Below are 10,702 nucleotides of genomic sequence, written 5' to 3'. Positions count from 1 at the left end.
TGTTAAATATGTTCAAAAATCCCGCGTTCATCCGCGAGAAAGAAAAAGATGGCTAGAGTAGTATTGTGATAATTACTGACAGATTTTGTCAATTTGCGTATAAAATTGATAGAAAAAAATCTACGAATAAAGTACCTTTATCCCCTATCATAATGATGAGTGCTTGATTTTGCACATATATAAGCGCGCTTGCGGGGGTGAAAGACCCTACGCGCCACCCACCACCATACTACAGGGATGTTGTTATTGCTATCTATCCACACAAATATGCAGCCCAAGGCAACCAATAGGAGCTCGCCAGTTTTCCCGCCAGGGTTGATCCAGTTCATTCGCAACCTACCATAAACCGACTCGTTCCCTCGGTCGTTCGATGGGTTCGGCTGTCGAAAGTTGTGGTAGGTTGCGGTTCGAGGTCGAAGTGGACAGTGGATTTTAGAATACTGTAGGTTTTGAGCGCTGTCTTTATGCCCTTAGCAGTGCCAGGCAAACTTTTTAAGTGTTCTCATTCGCATAGTGGTGACAAAATAGAAATGACGGCAAATGTTTTCGTTCACATCTTCCCAAAGGCGGTAAAAGAACCGCAGTGACAAACTCTGTAAAGTGCCTGCCAATGAAGCCACTGCACACATCATGGAAGCAACGCAAGTCGACCACCCGTGCTGCCGTGTCGACACCACCTCGAAAGACTTCAGCATCTCAGATCAAAACGTACGTGAAGGCATGGGGCGTAGTTGCTAGTAGCTTTTCGTCGAGCATTGGCCAAGGTTCCGACTGTGTTGCAGAAGTGGCGGAGCGCATTTTTTGGCGTGGAGTGCTTTTTTCGTCGCGACGATAGATTTTTTTTTTTTTTGTACAGCTACTGCTCGACGAGAGCACATGTGACCGGTGGCAAGCGGAGGCCTCTGAAGAGCATAGCGCGTGACTCCTACGTATAGCATATGTAGTTGCTGTGCGGATCGACATGCAGAACGTGTTGTTAGATGTTCTAATTGTAGCATCGAGTGGAGTGTAACAAGTCGGAGGGACACATGGGTCGGAAAACAAGCGAGAAACGCTGTTGATTCTGAAAGTAGAGCTAAGCACTTCTCACTTTTCGGCAGACCGCGGTAGGAATTCGGCGTTACCACTTTGCCCATCGATTTCTACCAGCTTCGATTATATATGCCTTTAAAAAGAGAGTTAAATTGAATATGAATGCATGTTTGTAATTTACTTTTCAAAAAATAACGCGTCTGAAGGCGAGGTGAGTTCCCACAAACTTTTTAGCTTGTAACTTAGCTCGCATTTTGAACCACACTAAGAATTGAGAGATTTTATGTCCGCCCTTTGGTAGCAAATGGACACTCACCTGTTCACCGTTTAGTATCCCTGCTGTTTCATTTCATTCTATTCTGCGAAGCCTGCTGTATACAAATTTACAACAATCCAACAGTGTGCAGTGCACTCAGCGAGCATCTGCAGACATAAATCACGAATAAAATCTGATAAATTAATGGCAGTGTGGTAATTTGTACAAGATTGGAAAGTGGAAGGACCCGCTCCACAATGTTTTATTTGTACTTGCTAACAAATATGCAGCCTTAGAACAGTGAGATGTAGATGACATTGAAATAATGAATGAAATCATAACTAGGCTGGCTTCAGAAGCAGGAATTGAAGTAGGAGGCAACGTACGAAGGCAACCAGTAGGTACGCTCTCCCAAGCAATGAAGGACCTAATAAAGAAACGACAAAGAATGAAACAGTCCAACTCAAGAGATCAGATAAAATTGACGGAATTGTCAAAACTGATCAACAAGGAGAAAATAAAGGATATTCGATATTGTAATGTAAGAAAGACTGAGGAAGCAGTAACAAATGGATGCAGCATGGAATCAGTGAGAAGAAAACGTGGCATAGGACAAGCCAAAATGTATGCACTGAAAGATAAGTTGGGCATTATCATCAGCAATTTCGAACATATATTGAAAGCAGCAGAAGAATTCTATACTGACCTGTACAATACCCAGAGCAGCCAGGATACCTCCATTGAAAGTCTTAATGAGCAGGTTGCAGAGGTTCCTTCTGCTGGGACTCCCCTACTCTTTCGTGGGTCTATCAAAGCTCGAGAGGGGCATTGTGATTGTTTAACAGTTGGCACACTGTCATACTGATTTGCCGATTTTGCACATCATGGCTTACAATCATGTTTGCAATTCTCAATATTGTGAATGCATTTGCCCAAAATAATCATAGAGTCCTGTTAAGTTTTTGGCTTTCACATATACAGAATCATAATTGCTCATTGTCTACATCTGCCTCGTGTTCAGCTAGTCTTAAAGGTTGACTGTATAAAGCCAGCCTCCTAACAGGCATTGGAAGTACGACAATGTTTGAAGCTCTAAATATTTACGAATAGCAGTATACACAATTTCAATATTTGGAGTTGGCTTACACTAAAAGAGGTAAGTACAAAGAAACTAGTAGCCCTTTTTAGTACAATTCGGACCTTGTCTAATTATTGTGCTATAAGTAAATGCACAAAAAATTTACATTACGAGGATTCTTTTCCTTCAATTGTATTCATTTCATATCATCTATTGTGCTGATTTCATAATGACACCACAGCTTCGTGTGAACCAATGACAATAAACAAAATAGTTGGAAAACATTGTTACAACATCTAGCCCCTGATGCCTGTTCACATTTCATAGTTCTGCTGATACAGTTAAGTCACACTGATGTGCATTTTTGGTGAATACTTTGTGGCTAAGTGCATAAAAGAAAATAAAGGTAAAAGAGTTGGTTTATTCAGCGGAGCACTTTCTGAATTGCACTCGGTTCACTCAGTCTTGAGATGATGTTCATTGTGCTAAATTTAGAAGTTAAACATTTCATAGACATTTAATTCCTATGCATATGTTGCACTTACAGTAAGCAATACCTGTGATAAGAAGCAGATGTTCAATGTTCCCTTGCATGCCTGCCAACTCATTAGAATTATTTGTAAAGTTTAAAATTCTGAGCTCAATTCTACTATTTTACAAATGTTACGTCAAGTTTTGCAAAATATAAATTCTGTTTGTGAAAACATTTTTAAGCTGTTAAAGGATGAAGTGGTGTAAGAAATAGTGATCGTACCGATATCGCCCTCTTAAAGGCAGTGCAAGGTGCCTATGCCTTGAGGTACTTATTTCAAACAAGTTTAATCAGACAAGTTCCTGAAGTAGATGAAATCGAGAACAGCAAAGCCACTGAAGAAGTCACTGTGATCTAAAAACAATGTGTTGCTTGTCACTCTCAACTGTTTCAAGCTTGCTGCTGCTATGTCTAAAGTTAAATCATTGTAAGTGAAGTGTGTATGTCTCCTACAAAAGGTGGGTGTGCTCGGAGCACACTTAAATGTGTGTTAACCCTGCGCCCCCTGTCCCCTTTTTCGTGTCTGCAGGATTTTAAAGAATTTCAAAGTTCACAGATTGGCAGGGATGTGTTTCTCGTAATGGAGTGAACAGTACTTGTGTTGAAAAACCTGTGCTCAGCCAAAAGTAAAGCTTTTTGTCACTAGTTGATCATTTCACAAAATAACAGGCATCAGGATCAACAGCTTCTCTGTTTTCCGTTCCCTTTCATTACCCCTACCTCCTTCCTTTCTTGCTCTTTCTGAGCTGCGCTACAAGCCTAGAACAGTCATGACATACCAACTTGCCCAAACTGCCATGCTTTTGAGCTTCTCTAGAGTTTTTGCTAGAGCACAAAAGGTAAGAACATGTAAACAGTTGCCTGACGCTGTTATGTCTCAACTGTGCAGGCGCCTGCGCAAGCATGCCACATCAACACCCTGTCGGGCAGCACCCCTCGAGTCTGGCCTGTCGCCAATCACACATGCATTATCGTCTGCAGGTTGGTGCACAAGCTTCTGTGCCTGTTTGCTTGTATTGTATGTTGCATGTTTAAGAAGAACATGTTGGTGGAATAGTTGTTGCATGGAAGCAAATTGCTAGCTTTAATTTCCAGTGAGGCTAACTTAGCAGGACTCTTTGAGGAACTATCAGGCATTGCTTATGATATTGTTACGGTGAAGGTAACGAAGAAGTTAGATTGTCCTAGACAAAGACGAAGTCTGGCAGTTGTCTCAGCGCCATATTCGCCAGTTGTAAATATACGTTATTTTACACTCGTGGGCCTGCTTTCTTCCTGCAACATTTTGGTGGAAGGTGCGGGGTACAATCACGGAACTTCGCAGCGGACGTCATCTACCTGCCGCCACAATGGCAAATCAACCGACACAAGCGACAACGCCTCAGCAGCCCATGCCAACGGTCATCCTCACTCATCCGCGGGACCCAGGGACATTTTGTGGCACGGACAACTCCGACGTCGAGGACTGGCTTACGATGTACGAGTGAGTGTGCGACAACAACAGGTGGGATCCAACAATGATGCTAGCAAACGTCATATTTTACCTAAGAGGAACTGCGAGGCAATGGTATGACACACACGAAGCTGACCTAACGAGCTGGGATGTCTGCAAAGAAAAAATGCGAGACCTGTTTGGCAGACCTGTCGGTCGTCAGCTGGCGGCAAAAAAAGAACTTGCGTGTCGCGCTCAAACGTCCACAGAATCCTATGTCGTCTACATACAGGATGTGCTGGCCCTCTGTCGCAAGCCTGATAACAACATGACCGAGGCAGACAAGATTGGTCACATATTGAAAGGTATTGCAGACGATGCCTTAAATCTCCTGATGTGCAAGGATTGTGCCACTGTGGATGCAATTATAAAGGAGTGCTGGCGCTTCGAACAAGCGAAGGGCCGCCGCGTCGCTCAGACTTTCGACCGATTGCCCAATACCGTTGCAACATCTTCTTGCGAAGACCCGTTGCGCTTCGTTCAGCCCACAGGACCGGAAGAAATCACGCGCATCGTTCGCCGTGAGCTTGAGGCCATGGCTCCGGCTCCAGTCCGTTCTGACTGTCGGGAAAGCGTGCCCGCTATCTCCCTTATACAAGCGGTCGTTCGGGAGGAAATAGCAAGTTTGGGCATTCCATCTCTCTGCTCGGTTCGCCATACAAACACCTACCAGATTTCTCCGGCCGCTCGCTCCCAGACGCAAAGCTTTCCGCCCCTCGTCGCAACCCAGCTGACTGGCGCACAGCGGATGATAAACCTATCTGTTTTAATTGTTCCGGTATTGGACACATCGCCCGTCATTGCTGCAACCATTGGTCGTCGCCTCCTCGCTGGTCCTCTCCGAGTCACTGCTGCCAAGTACCAGACAATCGTACTTTCTCGCCCTATACGCCCACTAGGATCATCAACGCCGACAGTGCTCCACCAAGATCCAGCTGCTCCCCGTCTCCGCAAGGTCGTAGGTCCCGTTTGCCTCTTGTTCACCGCTCTTCGTCCCCTTCTGCAACCGGTCGCTTCGCTTCGGGAAACTAGGCGGTGCAGCTCCCGGAGGTGAAGCTGCAACTCCGACCCGGCCCACAAATCCTCTGTTGACCCTGCCTACATGTGGAAACCTACTGGACATTGAAGTTGATGGCGTCCCTGTTAGATCTCTCGTTGACACAGGAGCGCAGCTTTCAATTATGAGCGCTGCTCTCCGTCGAAGGCTCAAAAAGGTTCTGACACCCGCCGTACCGTGCACTGCGCGAGTCGCCGATGGGAGTACTTCACCTGTCCTTGGAATGTGCACAGCACGTGTGACCATTGGGGGCCATTATGCCGTTGTTCTATTTATCGTCCTTGAACACTGTCCACATGACCTAATTCTCGGCCTCGACTTCCTTTCGAAACACTCTGCCCAAATTGACTGCTCCGAAGGTGTTGTACAGTTGGATCTGCCGCTTCCTGCCAACGCAACAACTTGTGTTTCACACCGCTTATGTTGTGCTGAGTTTGCAAGGCTGTCTCCACAAGCGGCTACAAATGTCCTCCTGACGTCCTGTCCTCCCGTACCTGATGGCGAGTACGTCGTGTCGCCGCTTACTGACGTGGTTTTGTCGCGCAATATTGCCCTACCGAGCACCTTAATCCGGATCCGCGAAAACTGCGCTCGCGTGCCCATCCTCAATTTTGGATTTTCGTCGCATGTGCTGCCACACGGTATCGCCATAGCGCATATCACTCCTTTGGAAGAATGTGATTTCTTCTTTGACCTCTGAATCCTTCGTCAGTACCAACGGACCTTTGTCACCCACTCCTCCGTACTCGATGCCTGCGGACGATGTTTCTAAGATGATCGCCCCTGACCTTCCTTCCGAACAAACAACAGCTCTTCGTCAGCTCCTGTCATCTTTTCGGGACATCTTTGATTTGGGCGACCGTCCACTTGGCCAGACATCTGTTGTCACGCATCGCATCAACATCGGTGACGCCAGCCCCATTCATAGGCGGCCATATCGCGTCTCCGCAACAGAGAGGGCCATCATACAGAAAGAAGTAGACAGGATGATGGACAAGGACATCATTGAACCTTCCAGTAGCCCGTGGGCATCACAGGTTGTCTTAGTAAAGAAAAAAGACAATTCGTGGCGCTCCTGCGTTGACTACCGTCACCTCAACCGGATAACAAAGAAGGATGTTTATCTCCTGCCTCGCAGTGATGACGCTTTTGACTGCCTTCACGGATACCAATACTTTTCATCAATTGACCTCCGCTCCGGCTACTGGCAGATTAGCGTCGATGAGATGGACCGCAAGAAAACAGCCTTCATCACACCGGACGGTCTGTACCAATTTAAAGTCATGCCGTTTGGATTATGCAATGCGCCAGCTACATTCGAGCGCATGATGGACTCTCTCTTGCGCGGCTTGAAGTGGTCTACATGCCTCTGTTACCTCGACGATGTGATTGTGTTTTCGCCGAACTTTGAGAGCCACCTGCGGCGCCTCACAACCATACTCTCCGTGTTTCGCAGGGCTGGCCTTCAGCTAAACTCCTCCAAGTGCCGTTTCGGTCGCCGTGAAATTAACATGCTCGGCCATCTCGTAAACGCCGCCGGAATCCAACCTGATCCACAGAAAGTTCACGCCGTGCGAAATTTTCCTGTACCTTCTTCAACAAACGACGTCCGTAGTTTCCTGGGCTTATGCTCTTATTTCCGGCGATTTGTGAGAAATTTTGCCGACATCGCTCACCCTCTCACTGACCTTCTTAAGAAAGACGTCTCTTTCTCTTGGGGACCTCTGCAGGAGAAAGCCTTTTCTACCCTGATTGAGCGGCTTACAACTTCCCCAATTCTGTCACATTTTGACCCTTCTGCACCCACTGAAGTACGAACTGACGCGAGTGGTCATGGCATCGGCGCTGTCCTCGCTCAGCGTCAACAGGGCCACGACCATGTCATCGCTTGCGCTAGCCGCCTTCTTTCCACACCCGAGCGAAATTACTCCATTACTGAGAGAGAATGTCTCGCGCTCGTATGGGCGGTCGCGAAATTCCGGCCATACCTTTTCGGTCGGAGCTTCTGCGTCGTGACCGATCATCACGCCCTCTGCTGGCTCTCCTCTTTGAAGGACCCAACTGGACGACTTGCACGTTGGGCATTGCGTTTACAGGAATATACGTTTTCTATTATGTATAAGTCAGGGCGCCTGCATAAAGACGCTGACTGCCTGTCCCGCAATCCCGTGGATCAACCGGACGATACCGATGCAGACTCAGACATCAGTGTTCTAACCATCTCCGACTTCCTCCATATTGGCGACGAGCAGCGCAAAGATCCTGTTATTCGAACACTTATGGAACGCCTAAGCTCCTCGCCCAATGACCCGTCCCTCCGCATGTTCACCTTGTACGAAGGAACTTTATACCGTCGTAGCGTTCGTCCTGACGGCCCGGAGCTCCTCCTAGTCGTTCCGAAGCACCTTTGACTAGCCGTGCTCCAGCAACTTCATGACGCTCCTACTGCTGGACATCTGGGCATCACTCATGCATACGACCGCCTGCGGCGCCGCTTCTTCTGGCCCGGCATTTATCGCTCTGTGCGCCGTTATGTCACTTCTTGCGACCTGTGTCAGCGCTGGAAGACGCCTGCTACGCCTCCCGCTGGTTTGCTTCAACCACTCGATATCCCCACAGAGCCTTTCTTTCGTGTGGGCCTAGACCTCCTGGGCCCCTTTCCAATTTCTATCAAAGGCAATAAATGGATTGCTGTAGCAACCGATTATGCCACGAGATATGCCATCGCGCAAGCGCTACCAACCAGCTGCGCTACAGATGTCGCAGACTTCTTACTATACGACGTCATCCTGCACTACGGCGCCCCTCGCCAGTTGCTGACGGATCGCGGCCGCTACTTCTTATCGAAGGTCGTCGATGACCTGCTCCGCTCCTGTGCAACAGAACACCAGGTTGCTACCGCGTACCACCCTCAAACGAACGGCCTCACCGAGCGACTCAACCGCACGCTAACTGAAATGCTGGCCATGTACATTTCCGACGATCACCGTGACTGGGACGTCGCTTTACCATACATAACTTTCGCATACAACTCGTCTCGTCACGACACTGCCGGATTTTCACCATTTTATCTTTTGTATGGCCGCGACCCCACCTTGCCCTTTGACACGTTGCTACCTTCCGCAGTACAATCACCCAGCACTGGTTACGCTCGCGATGCTATTGACTTAGCCGCCCAGGCCCGAGATGTAGCCCGTCATCGCCTGACTGTCTCGCAAGCTTCTCAAAAGCGACGCTACGACCTTCGGCACCGACACTACCATTTTTCACCTGGTTCCCTTGTTCTTCTCTGGACGCCTTCACGTCGCGTCGGCTTGTCGGAAAAACTACTTTCCCGGTATTCGGGTCCGTACCAGATCTTGCGCCAACTGTCCGACGTGACATACGAGATCGCCCCAGTCGGTCAGCCTTCAGTGCATCGCAACGTCACCAGCGATGTTGTTCACGTCGCCAGGCTTAAGCCCTATGTCCCTTCATTAAGTGAGGCTCTATAATTTGCACCGGGACGGAGCTACTCCACCGGGAGGGTAATGTTGCGGTGAAGGGAACGAAGAAGTTGGATTGTCCTAGACGAAGACGAAGTCTGGCAGTTGTCTCAGCGCCATATTCACCAGTTGTAAATATACGTTATTTTACACTCGTGGGCCTGCTTTCTTCCTGCAACAATATCATTGGCCTTAGTGAGGTTAGAACTAGTGAGGCTTATACATTGCTCACTAACGGCCACATCCTCAGCTGTAGAGGTCTCCCAGATAGGAGGTTATGCGGGGTAGGATTCCTAGTATATAAGGACATAGCAGCCAACATTGACGAATTCTACAGCATTAACGAGAGAGTAGCTGTAGTTGTAATAAAACTTAAGAGGTATAGATGAAAGGTGGTACAAGTCTATGCTCCGACCTCCAGTTATGATGATGATGGAGTAGATCAGTTTTATGAAGATGTGGAATTAGCCATGAGAGAAGTGTAAACTCAATATAATGTAGTAATGGGCGACTTCACTGTGAAAGTGCGGAAAAAGCATTTTGGTGAACAAGCAATTGGCAACTATGGTGTTGGTTCTAGAAACACTAGAGGAGAGATGATGGTAGAATTTGCAGAAAGGAATAAGCTACGAATAATGACACCTTCTTCAGAAAGCATAGCAACAAAAAGTGGAACTGGAAAAGCCCTAATGGTGAAACAAGGAATGAAATCGATTTCATACTTTCTGCCGAGCTCAGCATAGTGCAGGATGTAGAAGTGTTAGGTAGGGTAAAGGGCAGCGATCATAGTCTAGGATTCACCTGAATTTGAAGAAACTAAAATTGGTCAAGAAGAAACAGGCCGACCTAGATGCACCAAGGATAAAAGAGGACCAATTCAGGCTGGTATTTGCAATCAAATATGCAGTCTTAGAACAGCAAGATGTAGATGACATAGAGGTAATTAATGAAACCGTAACTAGGCTGGCTTCAGAAGCACCAATAGAAGTGGGAGGCAATGCACCAAAACAACCAGTAGGTAAGCTCTCCCAAGCAGCGAAGGACCTAACAATAAAACGACAAAGAATGAAACAGTCCAACTCAGGAGATCAGATAGAATTTGCGGAATTGTCAAAACTGATCCACAAGGAGAAAATAAAGGATATTCGAAATTATAACTTAAGAAAGACTGACGAAGCAGTAATAAATAGACGCAGCATGGAATCGGTGAGAAGAAAACTTGGCATAGGACAAGCCAAGATTTATGCACTGAAAGATAAGCAGGGTAATATTATTAGCAATTTTGAAGATATATTAAAAGCAGGGGAAGAATTCTATACTGACCTGTACAATACCCAGAGCAGCCACGATACCTCCATTGTAAGTAGTAATGAACATGTTACAGAGGCTTTCTCTATAACTTGCGATAAAGTTAGAAAGGCCTTAGAAGACATGAGACGAGGAAAGGCGGCAGCAGAAGATGGAATAACAGCTTACTTAATTAAATATGGAGGAACTTCATGCTTGAAAAGCTTGTGGCCCTTTATACAAAATGTCTAATGACTTCAAAGGTTCTAGAGAATTTAAATAATGCGAACACGATACTAATCCATAAAAACGGAGATGTTAAAGAATTGAAAAATTATAGGCCGATTAGCTTACTTCTAGTATTGTATGAAATATTCACCAAGATAATTTCCAATAGAATAAAGGCAACACTTTACTTCAGTCAACCAAGGGAACAGGCTGGCTTCAGGAAGGGATACTGTACAAATACTGTACAATGGATCA

The 10,702-nt window shown here is 46.7% G+C and overlaps 1 protein-coding gene across 3 annotated transcripts in view; it reads left to right on the top strand.

Annotated features, from left to right (window-relative positions):
• Positions 1-315: 315 nt before the first annotated feature.
• Positions 316-10,702, top strand: part of PolQ (DNA polymerase theta) — a 241,147-nt gene continuing 230,760 nt past the window's right edge. For 2 of the 3 annotated variants that reach the window (XM_070522613.1, XM_065438974.2), the window contains exons 1-2: positions 316-708; positions 3,788-3,879. In XM_070522613.1, coding sequence (XP_070378714.1) covers positions 611-708; positions 3,788-3,879 — 190 coding nt within the window. In that variant the 5' untranslated portion in view covers positions 316-610. The remainder of the gene's footprint in view (positions 709-3,787; positions 3,880-10,702) is intronic. The other variant, XM_070522614.1, reaches the window with a different exon arrangement.

This window comes from Dermacentor albipictus, chromosome 7 (genome assembly GCF_038994185.2).
Source record: "Dermacentor albipictus isolate Rhodes 1998 colony chromosome 7, USDA_Dalb.pri_finalv2, whole genome shotgun sequence".
Classification (NCBI taxonomy): Eukaryota; Metazoa; Arthropoda; class Arachnida; order Ixodida; family Ixodidae; genus Dermacentor; species Dermacentor albipictus.
Note: the sequence above shows the minus strand (reverse complement) of the source record. Positions and strands in the feature narration are given on the sequence as shown.